This window comes from Elephantulus edwardii, unplaced genomic scaffold (assembly GCF_000299155.1).
Source record: "Elephantulus edwardii isolate Elephantulus edwardi_28Jun2011 unplaced genomic scaffold, EleEdw1.0 scaffold00026, whole genome shotgun sequence".
Taxonomy (NCBI): domain Eukaryota; kingdom Metazoa; phylum Chordata; class Mammalia; order Macroscelidea; family Macroscelididae; genus Elephantulus; species Elephantulus edwardii.
In genome coordinates, this window is record NW_006399776.1 from 2821798 (window position 1) to 2843262 (window position 21465).

The 21465-nt window shown below is 43.8% G+C and overlaps 4 protein-coding genes across 4 annotated transcripts in view; 1 reads left to right on the plus strand and 3 right to left on the minus strand.

Moving 5' to 3' along the window:
• The window catches only part of HYPK (huntingtin interacting protein K), a 2461-nt gene extending 1181 nt beyond the window's left edge, over positions 1-1280 (minus strand). The window contains exons 1-3 of the mRNA XM_006882957.1: positions 1043-1280; positions 645-700; positions 75-126 (exon numbers count right to left, since the gene is read on the minus strand). Coding sequence (XP_006883019.1) covers positions 75-126; positions 645-700; positions 1043-1204 — 270 coding nt within the window. The 5' untranslated portion in view covers positions 1205-1280. The remainder of the gene's footprint in view (positions 1-74; positions 127-644; positions 701-1042) is intronic.
• A 537-nt stretch (positions 1281-1817) lies between these two features.
• SERINC4 (serine incorporator 4) lies at positions 1818-6590 on the plus strand. The gene is made up of 12 exons (XM_006883203.1): positions 1818-1907; positions 2793-2969; positions 3157-3335; positions 3812-3891; positions 4020-4113; positions 4337-4548; positions 4731-4826; positions 4924-5050; positions 5421-5493; positions 5922-5970; positions 6099-6243; positions 6440-6590. Exons 1-12 carry the CDS (start codon positions 1818-1820, stop codon positions 6588-6590), a joined length of 1473 nt encoding a protein of 490 aa, XP_006883265.1.
• An 896-nt stretch (positions 6591-7486) lies between these two features.
• Positions 7487-9219, minus strand: SERF2 (small EDRK-rich factor 2). The gene is made up of 3 exons (XM_006882958.1): positions 9162-9219; positions 8442-8550; positions 7487-7823 (listed from the first exon to the last, which is right to left on the minus strand). Exons 1-3 carry the CDS (start codon positions 9166-9168, stop codon positions 7760-7762), a joined length of 180 nt encoding a protein of 59 aa, XP_006883020.1. The 5' UTR covers positions 9169-9219; the 3' UTR covers positions 7487-7759.
• Positions 9220-9410: 191 nt separating this feature from the next.
• Positions 9411-20039, minus strand: LOC102860449 (small nuclear ribonucleoprotein Sm D2-like). Its single transcript, XM_006883204.1, has 2 exons — positions 19700-20039; positions 9411-9427 (listed from the first exon to the last, which is right to left on the minus strand). Exons 1-2 carry the CDS (start codon positions 20037-20039, stop codon positions 9411-9413), a joined length of 357 nt encoding a protein of 118 aa, XP_006883266.1.
• Positions 20040-21465: the final 1426 nt, after the last annotated feature.

Here is a 21465-nt window from a genome sequence, read left to right on the forward strand (position 1 = left end):
TATGAGTCGCAAACGACTCGATGGCACATAACAACAACAACATACACATTCACTAGCTAAGCATTTCTACTTACTATCAGTTCCAGATCTTCCTTCTTGATGGTGACTTTTGCCAATTCCTTCTCCCTGTAAATATTTACGTGCATTAGTCTCTACCATAAACTCCTACAACAGAACATTTCCGGCTGTATTTTGCAAATAATTCTTTATTAACATTTGTAATAAAAAAGTGACCTCCCCCCCCAACTTTGTATCCTCATCCCTTCTCCTTCAGGGCATGTTGCCTGCAGGCCATTTCCTGCACTACCAAAAGAATAAAAATGTAGAATTTGACCGTTCTGGTAGCCTAGTGGTACTGGTGCTGGTTACCCAAAGGCAGTAGTGGTGGTTTACAGCAGCTCTGAAGCCTGCCCTGTTCTGAGCCAGTCTCACTAATTCTGACACTCCTCGGTTCAAATCCACCAGCCGCTCTTCAGGAGAAAGATGGACATTTTCCTCCCGTGCTAGAAAGTGCCTCTGAAAACCCGCTGGAGGGTCAGCTATGGGTCGGTTCCGGCTTGAGGGCACACAACAAGCTCATTAAAGAAACTCTGTCAGGGGATATAATGGGTAATGAGAACGCCGGCTGTATGTGATAAACTTACCGCTCCTGTTTGGCTTTCTGCTCCCTTGACCGCCTGTCTCCAATCACGGACATGGCCTATAAGACAGACAGGCGGAGTTACTGCCACAAGCTCTGAGTCCTATAAGCTGAACAATCATCAATGATCTAAAAAGCCAATGCCAGGTGAGTATGTATTAGTGATAACAAGTGCATCTGAAACCAAGGACAGTTTCATTCACTTCGGTGCACATGAGGTCCACTGTAAGCCCAACTGGCATCGAGCTCCGCTGAGCAGCGAGCTCCCAGTGGTAACTCAGGTTCCTCCGGTGCACCCGCATGCCTATTCCCGTCCCCAGTGGGGACCCAGTCTTGGAGTTGTGACTTGTAGCTACAGCCTCGGTTCTCAGTTCACCCAGACACGCTCCCAGACGCCCTTACTGTCTCTAGATTGGAACTCTGAATCTCCTTCTCCTCCGCATAGTCGGTGACTCGCTCCAGGTCTGCCGCACCGCTATCATGCTTCCTTGGCTTCTCGGGAGGCCGCTCAGGGCCGCTGGTCTCAGTCTCCAGCTCCAGCTCCACATCCCCCTCTGTAGCCATCTCGATCTCACCCGACGCCCGCCCCGCTTCACCACGACATCCGGGAACTGCTGGCCGCTTCCGCTTGGGGAGGAGGCGGGGCCAACATTGGGCCACGCCCTCCTGGCGCTCCCGCCTCTAGACGCTTCAGACTGGAAAAACAAGCAGTTGGCGCTCAAGGCTTCCTTCCTATTAAGTCTTGTACAAGTGTTTGTTTCTGCAAGGGACCTGACGTGTGTCAATCCCACTCCAGAACCCAATGGCAATGCCCTTAAGTATGTCCCAACCCACATTCTTCTCCACACAATCAAACTGAACCTAGAAGGATGATGTCTAATACTAAACCAATTAAAATAGCTAATCCAAGGAAGGCTGGATATGCAAATTGCCTCTTAATCTGGAGAGAACAGCCGGAGTAGCCCAAGGGATGGGTTTCTGGACAGGAAAAACCTTCACAGGGACATCTGCATTTACTGAATCCTGGATATGGGTTTCTCCCCCTGATGTCTCTCATCTGGTTTTTCTGCCTTAGATCAGGAGAGCAACCATAGCACGAGGGAGTCCAATGGGCTGAAGAAAAAAAATAGTCGCTACTTCCCAGTCTGGTGGAGCTGGGCCTTATTCCTGGGCCAGGATGGTGGGTGCAAAGGCCATCACAAGCTCCAGCATGGCACAGCAGCGCGATGGAGTCAACAGTGTTACAGCCAATTCTTGCTTCTATCAGGTGAGAGGGTCATATGAGCATGGAGATTTGAAAACTCTCTTGAACAAAGACTTTCTGAAAACTAGGACAGGATGGCTGGATATGAGAGGAAAATTAATGAAGTTAATCAGTAAGTACAGGCCTTCCTTTCTCCTCTGTAGCCTATAAGAAAACAAGAGTAGTAAATTCCAGACAACTGTGAACTCCAGACATCATACTTAGAAAAGTAGAAGGAAAGCAAAAGAGAGGGAGATCATCAACCAGGTGGATTGACACAGTGCAGCAATGGGCTATCATGAGTGTGACAGTGTGACTGAATGCATGTGTCAGAGATTTTGAGGAAGGCACAAGTTAGGACAGAGTTCAGATCTGCTGTTCACAGGGTCACTATGAATCATAACTGACTCAATGACAGCTAACAACAAATTCTAGACCTAGATGTTTAGATTTATAGAAATGGTAAAGGTCGGGTTTAATTTAGGTTTTAAGGTTTCCTTAACCTGTAGGTAAACTTATAAGCATTACTATTTAAAAATAAATGGATAAAATAAAACCTCAAATTCATTGAGTCTGTGAATCACTATGAGACAATTGTGATCCATAGCACAGGGACCTTCCACTAGATTTCCAAGTTTATAAATTTTAAAAGGAAAAGCCTATCCATATTTCTCCTTAAAAACCACTGGTAGACTAGAATCAAAGACAATACTTGGCCTTTTGTTTAACAATTCAACATGCATTAGACCACCAGAACTCCTCAGCAGTTGTCAATGGAGGGCAATCCAGGGTCGCTCAGAATCGGACATTGAAAATTCCAGAGTAAAAGGAGGAAGGGGTAAAGAGCAAATTTTGGAAATCTCAGCCCTTCCTCAGCAACTCTCCACCCTGCAATTGCTCCACCCTCAGGTATCCTGCTGTGGCCCTGCTCCATGTACCAACTGCTGCCACTCTAGGTGGCCCTATCTCAGAGAGTCCACTTGTAGCCGCCTCTTCTACATCCTCCTACATGTGGGAACTTCAGCTGTCTGCTGCCTCCTGCTGTCAAGAACAGTAGTGGAAAAAGTCTGGGGCAAAGGACATGGGGTAAGTGGGAGAGGACTGGGTTGAAGTCTGAGGCAAAAGACATGGGTAATTGGGAGGTGACTGGGTTGGAATGAAAACTTTCTAAGGGATTCAACTTTGGTTAGAAGAGGCAGATGAGTGGACATAATATTGAGAAGTACAAATCATGAACAACTTGTCTTATTTTTCACACCCAACCCTCCTCCAGATCCAGATGCCATCAGAGATATGTGCCCACCTATTTGGTCACTCTGCTTGTCCAGTGCTCAGTGGCTCTGGGGCTGTGTATAGAATATGTGCAGGAACTGCCACCTTCCACCTGCTACAAGCTGTGCTGCTAGTCCACCTCCACTCCCCTAATAGCCCACGGGCCCAGCTGCATAACAGGTTTGTGTATACTATCTAGATAGGGAGGAATAGAGGAAGAGAGAAGACACAGGATGGGTAAAAGAAATTTAGGAGATAGTAGCACTAGCACTGAGAAAAGACAGAAAACTTAGGGTGAAGGTGCTGCTTCCTCTTTATTTGCCCAATCCTTATTCTCTTTAAGAGTCACTAAAATGGAGATAACACTTAGTATAACACTTTGTAAAGTGTAAAATGTTACCTACATGTTCTTTTGATCTCTGAGGGTTAGAATAACCCTTTCTACTTCTGTCCTCTTTCCTGTTTAATTTTTTCTCTCCTCTTCTTCCGCTGTAGTAGTCACTGTTCACTTTCCTTTGCCTTTTTTTAGAATTGTGTTTTCAGTCAAAGTTTACATAGCAAATTGGGTTCCCACTTGACAATTCTATGCAAATTGTTCAGTGACATTAGTTTCGCCTTTTCTTCTCAATTTGGTTTTCTTTCTCTCTCCTAACCAGCTTCTGGCTCCTCAAGTTGCTATTCCTACTAGGTCTCTGTGCAGTGGCCTTCTGTATCCCCGATGAGCACCTCTTTCCAGGTATTCTCCATCTCACATCCTCATCAGCAGATGTAAGCTAAAAATTTTTTTCCAAGTCAGAGTAGGGAGGAAGAGAACTGGAGTCATGATGTGACAGCTACTTTTCTCCACTGGTGCCTATCTTCCAGTCTGGCATTACATTGGCATTTGTGGAGGATTCACTTTCATCCTGTTGCAACTGGTGCTCATCACAGCCTTTGCTCATTCCTGGAACAAGAATTGGTAAGGGGTAGATAACCCTAGGCTATTCTTGGGACGGTCTGCTTCATTACTAAGCCCCGTGGGGTGTGGCAGAGGGCAAAGCAGAGTCAGTGATCCTACAGCTTCTCAATGGAAAGTACTGAAAAAATTCAGGAATCTGATGGTGACTCTGGGCTAGGCTGAATAGGTAGCAACACCAAGACAAGAACTGGAGTTCAAGCTACTGTCCACCTCCCACCTTTAGGGAGACAGGTGCAGCCAACGACTGCGGCTGGTTTCTAGCAGTGCTGCTGGCCACCCTGGGCTTCTACAGCATAGCAGGTGTAGGAGCTGTGCTCCTCTTCCGCCACTACACACACCCGGCTGGCTGCCTCCTCAACAAGATGCTACTTAGTCTACACCTTTGCATCTGCGGTGTCCTCTCCTTGCTCTCCATGGCTCCCTGCATCCGTCTCAGTGGGTACATGCCCTACAACATTCACTTTGGGGTTAGGGGGGTAGTAAATTCCCCTAGTTTCCAAAACCTCCATTTATCTGATAGTTCTGCTTACCTCAGGGGGTGGGGAGGCAGCAGCAGATTTGAGAGTATGAGTGGAAGAACTTACTACTTGCAGTTTGATGATTCTCCTTATCCCCAGAGCAAACCCGTTCTGGCCTTCTACAAGCCTCTATCATCAGCTGCTATATCATGTATCTGACATTCTCTGCACTGTCCAGCCGTCCTCCAGAGAGAGGTAAAGACCTAAATTCCTCTTTGTGCTAAAGCCATTTTTACTCCTGTCGGACACCCAGCTCCATGTTCTTAACCACCCCTCTCCTGTTACTCCTTAGTAATCCTTCAAGGACAGAATCACACTCTGTGCCTACCTGGCCTAAGTAGCAAAGGAATTCAGACACCAGACAACTCTCTGGCAGTACTGAGTGCTGGCATCATGTATGCTTGTGTACTTTTTGCCTGGTACGTAAAGATGTCAGGAGAACTGAGAGGGAGGAAGTCCAGAGGGAATGATGGTCTTGTCTGGAACTAAGGTTTATTTAGACTCTCAACTTTAAAGCAAGCTCCCCATGAACAGGGACAATTTCTAAGAATAGCATTTTGTCAGATGATCTGTATGAGGTGGCGGGGCAGGGGTGGGGACTCAGGAATTAAAAATACACTCACAGATCTTAAAGCCCTCACATAAAGAGATTTATAAATCTCTAAACTCTGAAAAAATATTTGAGGCAAAAAGATACCAGGGAGCAGTTAGTATTCTCCCAAGTTACCAAGAGGTTCCATTGGCAATAAACAGTTATGGACTATTTCACTGGACCTATTTTTTCCTCAGCAATGAAGCTTCCTACCTGGCAGAGGTATTTGGGCCCTTATGGATTATCAAAATTTACAACTATGAGTTTCAGGTAATAATGGAGAGCTTGATATCCCCAGTGCTCTTTCCCCTACCACACACACACACCACACACTCACACATACATCCTAAAAACCTCTAGCCAGAATGCTCAGATTCTAGCAGCTATTTTTATTGAGTACCCACAATGTTCTAGGCACTGGCTAGATACTTTACATACATAATCTCATTTAATTCAATCCTCACAACAACCCTGTGAGGTAGGTACTTGCTCCATTTTACAAATGGAGAAATTGAGGCACAGAGTAAACATCTTTTACCATAGTCAGTTATGTTGCTAGAACTGGAATTTAAACCCGGGTGTGCCTATATTTTTTAGACAAAACTAATCTTTTTCTAGAAAGGGAGTTTTCCTTGATTACTGCCTCACATTCTTTAGTCATTTTTAAAAAAATTCTGCATACTATTTTTTCTCCCCAGAAGCCCTCTCTCTGTTTTTGCTGCCCCCAAAGAATGGAGCCAGAGGAAGGTGAATGTCAAATGAAGATCTGTAAGAAACTCTGTAGTGTCAAAGAGCCCTAAAAGCATCCAAGAAAGGTGCTGGGGGAGGGAAGAGGTATTTTAGAACTGCTCCCAGCAGTCTTTCCATCTCTCCAGGGCCAAGGAGTAGGGCTGTCAGGCCAATTGACCAAGAGTCTCCTCCAGTGCAAGTCCAGCATCTTTCCTACAGCTACTCTGCCTTCCATTTTGTCTTCTTCCTTGCATCACTCTACGTCATGGTTACGCTTACCAACTGGTTCAGGTAAGATTAAGTTAGGCCTGAGAAACTCTACTGGGAAAAAAAGCTATACTGGGGAAAAGAGGAATCCAAGACCATTCCTAAGGACTTCCAGGAGACACATCCTCCTGTTCTCCTATAATCTCTGGGTGGGGAGATAAGATGGGTCCAAAACTTGAGGTGCTATATATTCCACTAACCAGAGCCTTTGGTTCCACAGCTACGAGGGAGCAGAACTGGAGACGACTTTCACCAAGGGTAGCTGGGCTACCTTCTGGGTCAAAGTTGCCTCATGCTGGGCCTGTGTATTTCTCTATCTGGGGATGCTACTGGTCTCCAGTCTGGATTCTTCTAAACAGAGTCTCCCCTGAGGCATTTTCTCTAATCCTAGTTCAGGAAGCTGTCTTCCCTAGGTCAGTATTTCAAAGACCTAACAGGCAGTTATCAGCCCTTTAGGTTAGAGCAGTCCTATGTTAACACAGTAAGAAGTGACAATGTACACCCTAATGTTGTAAAAGAGTATGTGACCCAATGGAGTTCCCATTATGTCTTCTTCCTATTCCAAGATAACTCAGGAATCACTGTTGACCCCAAATGAAAATGTACCAGTATTTTCTTGGTTCTTGAACTAGAGTTGGGGATGGGGGAAGACCAACAGGGACTGAAGACTTGGCTCTGCCTTTGGAGATAAAAGGAAAACAAGTAGTTCAGTCTTGCGCCCAGGGAACTAAGATATTTAGAACAAGGACGTATAAAGAAAGGAGCTACCTCAGTTTTTAATCTTGATATTAAAGTCAAGGAAGACAAAAACCACCCCTCAATTCCATGAGGCATGACAGAGTAGAAAAGAATGTGAACATCTGAGAGCAGCAGAATTTTTTGGCCAACTTTAAAATAGGCAAACAGAATGAGGTAGAAAGCATGACATAAACTTGGGTCTAAAAGCCTTCCCTCTTAGGTCCTCAATTCCATCCTTCGGATGGTATTCAAGTACTGAGTGAAGGACAAAAAAAAAAAAAAAATCACAGAAATTAAGTTCCTCTGGTTCTTGGAAGATTCCTCAACTAAACCCCTCAGCACACTTGTCTGGTTGTCGTAGCACAATAAAGGGTTTCCTTTTTTTCTCCCATGATGTTTCACTTATCAATCTATACACATATCCAGGACCTTCTAGGAGTCTATAAAGTTAAATCCCCTCCTAGTGGGAAAAGTCAGCCAATCCTCCATCCCCATCCCCCCAAATCCCCAGTCAAACCAGGCGCTCAAGGAATTACAAAGCTACTTTTAATACTTTGGGGTGAGCCCCACAGGAATAAAAAACACTGGGAAGGGGTAACCCCCTCACCCCCAGGTGTGGCCCAGAGGGAGAGGGGCTACCTGAGGGGAAGGAAGCACAAAAGGGACTCGCTGCAGACTCAGGGCAAAGGGAATGCCATCGGTGCTGGGACCTGTGAGCACTACAGGAGGAAACGCGAGCGTGGTGGGACTGGCTCCAGGCACACAGGCGAAGGGCAAGAGGGTTGGACACGAAGCCACAAAGCTACTTGGGTTCCTCCTTCTTCTCGTTTGCCTTTTTCTGCTTCTGCTGCATGATCTCCGAGTCCCTAGGGGTAGAGATGATGGGGCACTGGGAGGTACCAGAGGGCAAAAAGGACAAGATGCAGGAGGATGAAGGGCACAAAGGATAAAATGGAAGTGGCTGGGGCAAAGTTCAGCATGTAGATGCTGTATTCCCACCCAAGGAGGACAAGAGGAAGAGAGCTGAAGCTCAAAAGGCAGTAAGTCTCCATCTGGCTGTTGCCCAAAGGGTCAGAAATCTGGCCTCACAGGCCCAAGGTTTACATTCTCTATTCTGTGCAGAGCACCACACCCAGTAACACCAGTGAGAAGGTTGGGAGAAGGTAGGTGAACAAAGAACAGCCAGGAGCAAAAAAAATCTGGGCTCTCATAACCACAACTGTATTGGAAATGGGAAGCTCCCTGCCCTTAACATGATCAAACCCAGGGGCACTCAGAAATCAAAATGAGGGCAAACGCCTCACTCTCTTCCTGTAAAACTGTACGCTAACAATTTAACGGGTAGGCAAGAAATAAAAACCCTCGAGAAAGCAGAGCACTCTGCCCTATAACCAGCCCAGGCTGGAGCTCTGAGGTACCTCTTTCCTAGTATAACCCTTAGCCTAGCCCAGCTTCCTCCCTGTCCCTCCCCTCCCTGGGGCTACCTCTGCTTGCGGGCAGCGGCGGAAAGGCCGTCATCTCGGCGCTTTCCCTTAACCGAGTCGCTCTGCTTTTTCATATTCTTCTGGCGGGCGAGCTCGCGCTGGTTACCGCCTAAAGAAAGAAGGTGAAAGGTGACATGAGGCCATTCGGGCCACACACCGGAGACCCTCCACCCCTACCCAAGACACTTGAAAGGGTCCCATACTTCACCGCCCACCCCGGAGCCACACCAGCCCCCATCGGGGTCTAGGATGCCGATGGGGGAGGGGGGGCGGAAAGGAGAGAGGAAAGTGGCAAGGCTGCAACGGGATGGGTCAAACTGGAGTGCTCGGAGAGGGCGGGTGCCGGAGGCGAGTAGAGTTTGGGGAAGGCATGAGGACCCGGACAGGTGGTGTTCGGTGCACTGACTGGGTTGGGTCTCTGTAGGGGGGAGGGGCTAGGTTCTAGAGTAAGGGGCTCTGGGCCTATCACAGGAGTGCAGGGTTTCTCCCCACATGGCAGAAAGATGAAAAGGATAAATGCCTAAAGAAGGGGAGGTTCTCGAGAAGTGTCGGAAAACGAAACTCTCGATTTCCGGGCTCCGAGGGTGAGGGTCGCTAAAGAATGCTCTCTGAGAAAGGCCCCAGCAGGGAAGCTGCAGGAAGGCTAATGCCGGAGATTCGGCAGCCGAGTTCAGGGTGAACGGAGAGGAAAGGACAAGAGAAGTGGGCCTCGGTGCTCACGGGTCATGGCGACGGCAGCTGCTTCGGCCTGCCTAGACTGCGTCCCCTCGTTCTGTCTGACGTTACTGGCCCCTCCCCTTTCTACAACGCAACAATTCGTTCCTTTTCTCCCCGCCCCTTCGCTCCCAGACGCCTGCTCCCATTGGACAGGAAGAAGCACGTGGGACCGAGAGCCACTCTCTAGGACGACCGGAAAAAGGGGCGGTGGTTCGCTGGTCGAGCGCGCAGCGTGGGGCGGGGCTTCCTGAGCTAGGCGTTGGACGGACCTGGAGAAAGTAGGCCGGGTCACGTGGGCATGGTGAGGGTGGAGGGTTGTGGCTGGCGATGTGGCACTCCCTCGGTTCCTGCGCACGTGATCGGATGGAGTGACCTCATGTGGGGACCGTTTAAGGTTCTGACACACTTGCCCCGAGGGAACGCGACAAGAGGAAGAAGGTGGAGTGCCGAGATGGTTCAGCGGTTTCCATGACTGTTAAATACAGTTCTGTTCTCCTTTCCCCCCAGCCAATTATTTGGATACTTGCAAGGTTCTCAACCTAGTGTAAAATCTTGTACAAACAACTTTACAATCACCCCATCCAAAGAAATAGTGTCTCCTTACTCCCCTGCTTAGTTCTGGTGGTCTAGTGAGTAAGGAGTGTGCCAATACAACCCACAGTCAGATAGTTCTAGTACTCCAGCTGGTGTGAAAAAGACAGTATCCACCTGTGTGTTTTACAGTCTCTCAAAACCCTTAGGAGGGTCACTTATGAATAATTTCCTACTCATTGGCAATGAGTTGTTGATACTGGTTGCAATGCTGGAACTGAGGAGGACCTGAGGCGCTTACTGCAGAAGGTCAAGGGCTGCAGCTTTAAATAATGAATTTAAAAGACAAACTGAGATCAAGCTTAGACAGCCTAGTCAGTGGTATAAAGAGACTGCCAAATACAGTGAGAAATGCACAATCTGGAGAGGGTAAGATTGATGAATAGGCCTTCTTTTTTTGAATAGACCTTCTAAAGATTAAATCTCTCTGCACATCAAAAACTTTTTCCAAAAACAAACAAACAAAAAACAACTTTTTCCAACAGAGTGAAAAGAAAACCTACTGATTGGAGGGGAAAAAACATTTGGCAATAACGTTTGAGACAAGGGCCTCATGTAAAAAATCTACCGAATCCTACAGGACTTACACAAGAAAAAGAATGAGAACACAATTACAAAATGGGCAGAAGAAATGGAAAGACTTCACAGAGGAAGATATTTGCATGGCCAACAAATGTGAAGAAATGCTCAAAATCACTGGCATTAAGAGATGCAAATCAAAACCACATTGAGATTCTATCTCACCTCAGTAGCAGAAGCAAAGTTTAACAAGACAGCGAGTAATAAATGTTGGAGAGGATATGGAGAAATAGGAACTGTTGGTGGGATTGTAAAAAGGTAAAACCGCGTGGAAGACAGTTTGGTGTTTCCTCAAAAATCTGAACATGAAAATTACATAATGACCCAACTGTTCCACTGCTTGGAATATATCCTGAGAAAATGAGAACTGAAGCACAGAGACTTGTACACCAATGTTCGTAGTGTTACTCACAAGAACATGGTAACAGCCTAAATGTCCAACCACAATCAAATGGATTGATAAATTATGGTAAGTTCAGATGATAGAATACTACATAGCATTCAGAAGCAATGATTTTGAAAATCACTAACTTGGGAGGGACTGGAAGCATTATGCTAAGTGAACTAACTCAGTCCCATAAGGACAAATACTGTATAAGACCATTATTGTAGAAATAGATAACTAGTGAAAAGTGAATGAGGATCTAAAGGGGGGAGGCACAGGGGTGAGGATAGGTGCAAGCCATGGTAATAGGGTCCCACAATTTGATGGGTAGAGAAAGGAGTGGGTTAAGGAAATGGGAAAGATCCAGTGTGAAAAACGTTGTATAAGGATTTTGTTAAGTCAACCAGTATAAAATAAAAAGTTCATATAAATGAAAAAAATATATGGATTTAAGCTCAACCTCAAGAAAATAAAGATTCTCACCCCTGGGCTGATTAGCAGCATTATGATAGATGATAAAAAGATTGAGATTGTTAACACCTTCAGTTTGCTTGGCTCCACAGTCAACACTCTTGGTACCAGCAGTCAAGAAAGCAAAAGATGAATTGCATGGGAAAGTCTGCTATCAGAGACCTCTCCAGAGTACTGAAGAGCAACAGTGTAAGTCTGGAGACTGAGGTGCACCTAATCCAGGCCATAGTCTCCGTAATTACTTGCTATGTATTAGAAAGCTGGGCAATGACTAGGGATAATAGAAGAATCGATGCCTTTGAGCTGTGGTGCTAGAGAAGAGTATTGAATATACCATGGACTACTAGGAAAACAAACAGGTTTGTTGTAGAGAGGGTGAAACCAGCAGCTCATTTGAGACAAGGATTTTGAAGCTTCGATTGAAATACTTTGGGCATGTTGCAAGGTGTCATCTGTTCTTGGAGAGGAACATTATACTTGGGAGGATAGACAGCACAAGAGAGGAGGACCCACTATGAGATGGATTGATTCGCTGACTGGGGAAATGGGGGCTAGGTGTGTCAGAGACAATGAGGTTCACTCAAGATAAAGCAGGGTTCAAAGCTCTATGAGTCATAAGCAACTCAACGGCACATAACAAGAACAATCTTTACCTTGAGATTCTTTTCAGTGTTTCCTGTAACAGAATTGAGGTTGAAACCTCAAATTGACTTTCACCTCATTGTATAATTTGGGGGGATGTTGTAGGGTGTGAAAGTGGGTGTGCTGTAGACCTCAGTCAGCTTGGGCCATGCTCAAATATCATCTAAATTGCTCACCTAATGTACTGCCTTCAGTAAATACTGACTTGTAACCACTCTCTATCATTACTTCTGAGGGTATAAAGATGCCCTTGAGAACAGCTAGTAAAGTCAAACAGCTTTCTTTTACGTTAGCACCATAAGAAGTAAGGCACTATGCCATCTGAGCTCCATGAACTGTGTAATATTTTTATAAATTAGTTTTGTTGTTATGTGTAATCAAGTCACCTGTGGCTCATAGAGACCCTATGTACAATAGCTCTGAAACCTGCTCTACCCTGAGCCAGTCTCACTCCAACCCACTTAGCCCCATGACCCCAGGTACTATGTCAGTCCATCTAATACCAGATCCTCCTCTCCTGTGCTGTCCCTCCACCCTACCAGGCATGATATGATCAGTCTTCAGTGACTGATCCCTCCTGGCCATGTGCCCAAAGATTGTGAAAAAGAGCTTTAGACTCCTTGTCTACAAGGAGAAACTTAGTTTCACTCTCTTCAAGATCTGTTTTTGTTTTTTTTCTCTTGGTGGTCCATGGTATGTTCAATACTCTTCTCCAGAACCACAACTCAAAGGCATTGATTCTCTTCTGTCATCTTTAGTCATTGTCCAACTCTCCAACAAATAATACTTCATATTTTTACACTCACTGGCATGTCAGTTCCAGCTCATAAACATCCTCCACCATCTCTATCATGTTTCCAACTCTAATTTATTATGAGAGCAAATTGCCCATATTTCTCCTACAGAGCAGTTAGGGATTCAAAATGCAACGTTTCTGTTAGCAAATACTATTCCAACATGAATACTTTCATAGTTGTATTGTTTACTATCAAGTTGGAACCAACTCACAGCTGACCCTTCAGATTTTTCAGAGGCAGTGAATCATACAAGAGATTGCCCTTGTTCTCCCGTGGAGAAGCTGGTGGATCCAAACCACATGCCTTTGGTTTGGCAGTGAAACTCCTTCACCATAGCTCCCTGAAAAGGTCACCTGATCGCATGCACAGGACTACATATACTTTTATAGCAACATTTAAATCAATATCCCCCATGAGTCAAAACTCAAAAACTCACTGTCGTCAAATCAGTGCCAGCTCCCTGCTTTCACACATTTTAAAGCTTCTTAGCTTCTGTGATAAATTCCTGAAAGCATCCTAATCCACCAGTTAGCCTCAGGCCTGAAAGCAGCCGCCTTTCTCATTCAGTGTATCTGCAAGCCTACCCAAGGCATCTACCAGTCCCAAGCCTCTTCCATCTCATACTATGCCCAGTGTTACCACTCTTTCTGTTTCTTGGGTCAAGGGAAGTTTTTAACATGATGACTCTGGGTTCAAAGAACACACTCCATTCTAGGTTCTTCTTGATGTGATGTTGTTGTTTTTTGTTGAGTACTTTTGAGTTGGAAACGACCCATAGTTGACCCTCAGTGGGTTTTTAGAGGCAGTTAATTGCATGGGAGGAGATGCCCAGCCTTCTCTCATGGAGCATCTTGTGGATTTGAACCATATGCCTTCAGGATTGCAGTGCAGTTTCTTACCTCTAGACCACCAGAGCTCCCTTCTTCTTGATGATAGTGAGTGCCAGCTCAACCTGTAAGGGTTATCTTTTTAAACCTCCTAGGATGGCGAAACTGGCAATACCCATGATAGGCCACTGGCACCATATTTCCATAGTTACTATCTAATCCATGCAAAAGTTTTATTTACTGGAGGATTTAAGATACCATGGCAGGATAGGTCATATAAAGGCAATTTACAGCACCACAACAATGTAAATAAAACACATTAAATTCTACTCAAATAATGCCATTTTCAAATGTGTTTAAACTTAGAACCTGCATTTTCTTATAGTGGGGATTATTAACAAGTGTTAGGGAATAAGATATTACAGAGGTTTTCTTTGAATATAGCCTTTCTAGCATGTATGACTGACTGTGTGTATGGGCAGTACTATGCAAATGGAGTATGTTGGCTTATCCACAAAGGGATTGGCTATCTGCCATAATACAAAGAAATTGGCCAGTCTCAGTGATCTACAAAAGGATTGGCTAGTCCCACCAATAAATTGAACAGCTCTAGGATGGCACAGGATAGGAAAGGTCTTTTTAATTTAATTTACAATCAGTTGTGGGCTGGGAGTCTCTTATTTAAACCAATTAAGATCCAATTTCTTGCTGGAAATAGAATGATCAAATTTTATATTTTGAGTGATTTATTAATTTCAAATATATTTTTTTTAAATGCAAATGGCGACTTTACACATGGACCTCACTTGACGGGCTGCATGGAATCATTGAAGAAGCTCAGTAACAGCAGTCAAAATTAAACCAGGGGTGGACTGTGGGTTAGACCATCGATTACACATGGAGAAAATGAGAACAAATCCACAAGAACCAAAATATTATCTTTAATCTATTCCATCTAAATTTTAAGAATAGGTTTGATGTATTGAACACTAATTGATCAAAGACCAGATGATTTGTGGGATATATCAAGGATATCCCTGAAGAGAACAAAAAGTCATTACGAAGACAAAGAAGGAAAAAAAACCTAAATGGATGTCAGTGAAAATTGCACTAAAATGTCAAGAAGACAAAACAAAGGGGAAACATGCCAAAGTAAAAGAGCTGAACAGAAGATTTCAAAGGGCAGCTCTAGAAGACAAAGCAAAGTGTTACAGTGGAATGTGCAAAGAGCTGGAATTAGAGAATGAAAAGGGAAGAACTTGCTCTGCGTTTCTCAAGGTAAGAGAACTGAAAAACAAATTTAAGTTGTGAGTTGCAATATTGAAAGATGCTATGGGCAATATATCGAATGATCCAGGAAGCATCAAAAAAAGATGGAGGGACTACACAGAGCCATTGTACCAAAATGAAGTAACACTGAAAAATTTCAGTACCATATGAGCAGAAGCCTATGATAATGAAGTGGAAGCTGTATTGAAGGTATTCACAAAATATAAGGCCCAGGAATCAGAGTGGGATACTAATTAACTTGTTTCAGTTAACAGATGCAGCCCCGGACTATCATCACCAATCTATGCTAGGAAATTTGGAGGGCAGCTGTCTGGCTGAAGAGGTCCATATTTGATCCCATTCACAAGAAAAGTGATCCAGTAGAATGTGGAAACAACTGAACAAGGTCATTAATATCACATACAAGCAAAATACTACTGAAGATCGTTAAAACGTGGCTACAACATCACATAGATAAGGAACTGCCAGAAGTTTAAGCAGGATTTAGAAGAAGCTGTTAAAATTAAGAAGGAAGTGTGTCAGGATTGTGTTCTTTCTCCATTCTTGTTCAGTTGTGTGTTTGGTTTTTTTAACTTGTTCAGTATTTATACTGAGCAGATAGATATTCAAGAAGCTGGAGCCTGTGAAGAAGAATGTGGCATCAAGATTTGAGGAAGACCCCTAAAGAAACCATAACTGCCACCCAAGCTGATATATGCACACCCATGTTTATTGCGGCTTTGTTAACAATAGCAAAGAGCTGGAAACAACATAAGTGCCCATCAACAAACGAATGGATAGAGAAGCTCTGGTATATTCACACAATGGAATACTATGCTGCATTGAAAAATAAGAAACTCATGAAGTATTACACAAAATGGATGACTCTGGAGGACATTATGCTGAGTGAAATATCTCAGTCACAAAAGGACAAATATTGCATAAGGCCACTGTTGTAAAATGGGACCTCAACCTCAGGGTTGAGGGAAGGCAGAAAAGGAGGGGAGGAATGATATATATTGCATTGAAACAGATGAGGGAGAGATCTGTTTAAAAGGGATATATGAATGGGTATTCTAGAATGTCATTACAGAAGTCCAGAGTGAAGGCTACATAGTGGAGTGAACTTGAGGGGAGGGGTTGCTTAACAATGAAAGAGTTTTTCTTTTCAAGGAGAAGAGTGATTTTGAGGGAAGGGCGTAAGCAGGGAGAAAAGTGCAACAATGAGTGACTGGAAAAACCAAGTCTCTGTAAACTTTCATTAAAATTAATAAATAATTTTAAAAAAAAGATTGGAGGAAGACTTATCAATAACCTGTGTTATACAGACGACACAACCCCGTTTGCTGAAAACGAGAGAACATGAAGTACTTTTTGGCAAAAGATCAAAGAATACAGTCATTAATATAGATTGCATCTCAACATTAACAAAAATTCTTACCACAGGACAATAGGCAATATCATGATAGATGGAGAGAAGATTGAAACTGTCAACAACTTGGATCCACAATTAACACCTTTAGTACCAGCAGTCAGGAAATCAGGGGATGTACTGCACTGGGGACAGTCTTCAGTTAGAGACCTCTCCAGATTATTGAGGAGTAATGATGTCAGTTCAAGACTAAGGTGTGTCTGATTTAGGCCATGGTCTTTCCGATCACTTGCTATGTATCTGGGAGCTGGACAGTGAATAAAGATGACAGAAGAAGAGTTGATGTCTTTGAGCTGTGGTTTTGGAGAAGCGTGAGTACTGAATATCCATTTGACTACCAAGAGAACAAATATGTCTTGGAGAAAGTGTAGCCAGGGTGCCCTTTGGAGGCCAGAATGATGAGGCTTTGCCTCACATACTTCGGGCTTGTTGTTAGGAGGAGCTGTTTTGGGGTATGTTGTTAGGAGTAGCTATTCCTTGGGAGAGACATGATGCTTGGAAAGGCAGAGAATCAGCAAAGGAGAGCAAGACCCTCAACCAGGTGGATTGATACAGTGACTGCTGCAATGGGCTCTAGTGTGCCAGATAGTGTGAGGATGACACAGAATAGGACAGAGTTCAGATTCATAGGGTTGCTATGGATCCTTCTTGATAGTACCTAACAACAACCTCCTATACTGTGAGAAAATCTGTTTCATAAAGCCATCTTTTTATGATGTTTCTGTTCTGGCAGTGGTTGCTAACTTAATAGTTCAGTTACTTCATATGAAAAATGAGAATAAAATATACTTTTAATATTGTGGAAAGGATTAAGTATATAACTTGATATAAATTAGTTGGCCTATAATAGCCCTCCTCCACACACACCCTCCTTTTCTTCAAGTCCTAAAATTTCACTTCCCTCTTCAAATTCTCCTAATATGTTGTGGTAGTTGGTCTCAGGATGAGAGAGCTCTGGTGGCCTAGTCCATGCTAACTCGAAGGGCATGCCTCTCTGGTGGTTCAAATCCATCAGTGGCTCTAAAGGAGAAAGATGAGCCTCCCAGGTAGTTTCCAGCTTCAGAAACCCAGTGGAGGGTCAGATATGAATCAGTTCTGATTCAACAGCGGAGAGCTGAGTTGGGAAGTCTCAGCATTACACATATAATCTCTTCTCCCTGGTTTTCACTCTCATGTGTCTTGCCTTCTATCTCATCTTCTCCTATAGTTGCTCTGGTCTGTGTAACAAATAGGATATGGCAGAAATGATAAGTCCGTCTTATACTAAGCCATAAAAAAGACCTTGTGGCTTCTGCTTTGCACTTTCTATTGGATTACTGGCTGTTGGGGAAGCTGTATGCCATATCGTGGAGAAGAACACATAGTGAGGAAATGAGGCCTCTAGCAAGTAGCTAAGAGGATTCCTGCCTATAATTAAGTGTATCCTCCACCCCAGTCAAGTTTAGATGTCCATCCTCAAGATAGACCCCAATTTGGAACCATCCAGTAAGTCTCTTGTGTGTGAGAGGGGCAGGGTGGGGTTCATATTTAGAATTAGCCAGCTGGACTCAGTTTAGATGATTCCAATTCTGTTGGCAACATCCAAAGCATCATAGTCAGGAGCAAATAGAACATAGGCCTTCTCTCAATCAAGCCTAATCAAGGTGTTGACCTTGATCATATCAATGTTATAGAGCTTCTTTACAGCTTGTTTGATCTGGTGCTTGTTGGCCTTGACATACACAAATGTGTTATCTTCTATCTTCTTCATGGCTGACTCAGTGGTCAGGGGAAACTTGATGATAGCAGTGATCAAGCTTGTCTCTCCTGGGGGTGCTCTTCCAGGGGTATATGGGTTGCCTTTGAAATCTCAGGGTCTTAGGCCACAGGAAGGTGTGTAACATGCGTATCTTCTTTTTTTGTTGTTGGTGGTGGTAGTGCTGTGGATGCCCTTCAGGACTACTTTCTTGCCTTTTAATGCCTTTGTTTTGGCTTCAGTTTTGGGAAAGACAGGGGTTTCCTACTTTGCTTTCATTTCTTTCTTCATAAAAAGGCCAAATAAGTTTCTTAACCCACAAAAATTGTAAGATAATGTTTGTTGTTTCAAATCACACTTGCTATACATCTGAAAATTGAACAAGGAATAATAATGATAGAAGAAAAATCAATGCTTTTGAGTTGTGGTGCTGGTGAAGAATACTGAATATCCCACTGACTCAAAAGAACAAATATGTTTTGAAGAAAGTGCAACCAGTGTACTTCTTAGAGGCAAGGATGGTGGGACTTTGTCTCACATACTTTGGGCATGTTGTTAGGAAGGGCCAATCCTTGAAAAAAGATACCATGCTTTGGAGGTTGGTTGTTCTTGTTAGGTGCCATTGAGTCAACTAAAACTCATGGGGACCCTATGAAAAATTATTTTAATCTTGTCCTATCCTGTGCCATCTTCATCATATCTGATATGCTTGAGCCCATTGTTGCAGTCATTGTCTCAATCTATTTCATTGAGGGTCATTCTTTCACTGACCATCCACTGAAATGTAAAAACAGCTAGAGTTTATAAAATATACCCTGAGAAAATGAGAACTGAGGCACAAATGGAGACTTGAACACCAGTGTTTATAGCAGTGTTATTCACCATTGCAAGAAAATGGAAACAGCCCAAATGTCCAACCACAATGGAATGGATTGAGAAATTATGGTACATTCGCATGATGGAATACTACACAGCAAACAAGAGCAAGGATTTTGAAAATTACTACCTAACTTGGGAAGGACTGGAGAGCCTTATGCTAAGTGAACTAACTCAGTCCAATAAGGACAAATATTTTATAAGACTATTACTGTAGAAATAGGTGACCAGTAAAACATGTATGAGGATCCAAGGAGGAGGGGAGAAGCAGAGGGGTGAAGAAGAGTGAGGAGGTGGTTAATCATAAGGTTGCACAATTTAATGGGTGGGAGGGTGGGTAAAGGAAATGTGAAAGATCTTGTGTGAAAGCAATGTATACGAACTTTGTCAATACACAGTATAAAATAAAAATTTTATGAAAAAAACAAACAAAAACCCCATGTTAGTACAATTTGAGTGAAGACAATTGTGAACAACTCTTCTACCTCTCTAATATCAGGGAGCTTCATGGTACTGCTGGTTCTATGAAGAAAATGTATATTTAGTCCTTCATTTTGAAGCATCTGATATTTAAGCTGAGACAATGGAAGAGGAGTTAGCCAGGTCAAGGGAGAAAGAGCATTCCAGGAGAGGAAATAGCATGTATGAAAACTCTTAGGCTCAGCTCTCTCGGTCTATCCAGAGCCACAAAGTTGGTGGGAACGAATGCTTAGTGGGGAAGGTGATAGGAAACTAGGCCAGGGAGGTAGGTGAAGTGATCTATAGGTACTACTGCTAATAGGACTGTGAGCTAACAGAAAGTCAGTGCTTGTTAAGTGCATTAAGTGAACTATTCGTTCTTGAATATTCTTCAAATATGCAGTAATCTTTTTTGTTTTGTTTTGTTTTTTTCTTTTAATAGGAAAAAACCACATAGGGACTTTATTATTCCCAGTACGGGGCAGATGTTCAGGGGCGGCAGGAGGCAGCTGTGGAGCAGGGCTGTAGAGGTGGGGGCAGCCATACTTAACGGTGATAGGGCGGTTCCTTAGGACCACGATGACCGAGTCCCCACGCAGGAACATCTTAGAGATGTAGTGGTCCTTGTTGACGGGCTTGGACTTCTTGCCTTTGCCACTCTTGGGGACCTCGGTCCACATCTCTTTCACGTTCTCCAGCACCATGTTGCAGTGCCTGTCGAAGGCCTTCACGCGGCCCAGGAGCTTCTTGTTGAGACAGTGGATGAGCACTTGGGTGTTGTTCTTGACCGACTGTGTGAGCACAGGGAGCAGGCTCATGTTAAACGCCTTTTCTCACTTGTGCAACTCCTCCCGGGCTTGTTGAGGAGGCTCATGGTGCCGGCTGCAGTCTCGGATCACTCCCGTTCGTAAGTACTATTCTTATTGGAGTCTTAGGGTGACCTTTTGAGGTGTCATTATCCCCCTTTCATCGATTTGGAAACCTTGGCACAAGGAGGTTATATAGCTTTGCCAAAGAAACTCAGATAATGAAGGGTGGAGCTCGGAGTCTAACTCAACCTGTGCTCTTCAGCAGCAGGATTAAATTTTGAAAAGCTCACTCTGCAGGTGGGGAATGAATTAGAGCAGATGGGTGGGAATGGGGAGGCCAGGTAGGAGGCTATCACAGACATCCTAGACATTATTAGACTTTGCTTGATAACAAATCCTGAAATTCTGTTCAGATGGATTTAGGGGAGTTGGGAGTGAGGGGTGGGAATTTTTTTTGGCTTATATAATCAGACTGGGGAATTGGCTAGAATGTGACTGACCACAAGGAAACCTGGAACTAAACCTGTTCTTAGTAGGAGGAAGTGGAATGGTTCTATGATGCCTCTTCATTTTTTTCAGACCTAGATTCCTTCACCTGACAGAAAATGGCCACCAATGGTACCTGCTCACCTATTTCATAGTTGGTACCAGAAAGAAGACCTGAATATATTCCCTTAGATTCAGAATTTAAAACCTTAGCATATCTACAACCAGGAGAAGATAAAATAGATGAATGGGACCTTCTAAGAATCAAATCCCTATGCACATCCAAAACCTTCTCCAACAGGGTAAAAAGGGAAGCCACAGACTGGGAAAAAGTGTTTGGTAATGACATGTCAAATAAGGGACTTATATCTAGAATTTATAAAATACTTGAGCACCACAACAAGATAAAGGTAAATAATCCAATAGAAAAATGGGCACAGGATATGAATAGACACTTCACCAAAGAAGACGTTCAGATGGCCAACAAGCACATGAAGAAATGTTCAAAATCCCTAGCTCTAAGAGAGATGCAAGTCAAAACAACTATGAGATATCATCTCACCCCAGTCAGAACAGCAAAATTTAACAGAACAGCAAGCAACAAATGCTGGCGAGGTTGTGGAGAAACTGGAACCCTTATTCACTGTTGGTGGGAATGTAAAATGGTGCAACCACTGTGGAAGGTGGTATGGTGCTTTCTCAAAAAGTTGCAAATAGAGATACCATTTGACCCAGCAATTCCACCTTTGGGAATATATCCCAAAGAGACCATAACTGACATCCAAGCAGATATATATACACACCCATGTTTATTGCAGCTCTGTTCACAATAGCAAGGAGTTGGAAATAACCCAGGTGCCCATCAACAAACAAATGGGTAGAGAAGCTGTGGTATATTCACACAATGGAACTCATTCAATATTATTCAAAATGGGTGAGCCTGGAGGAC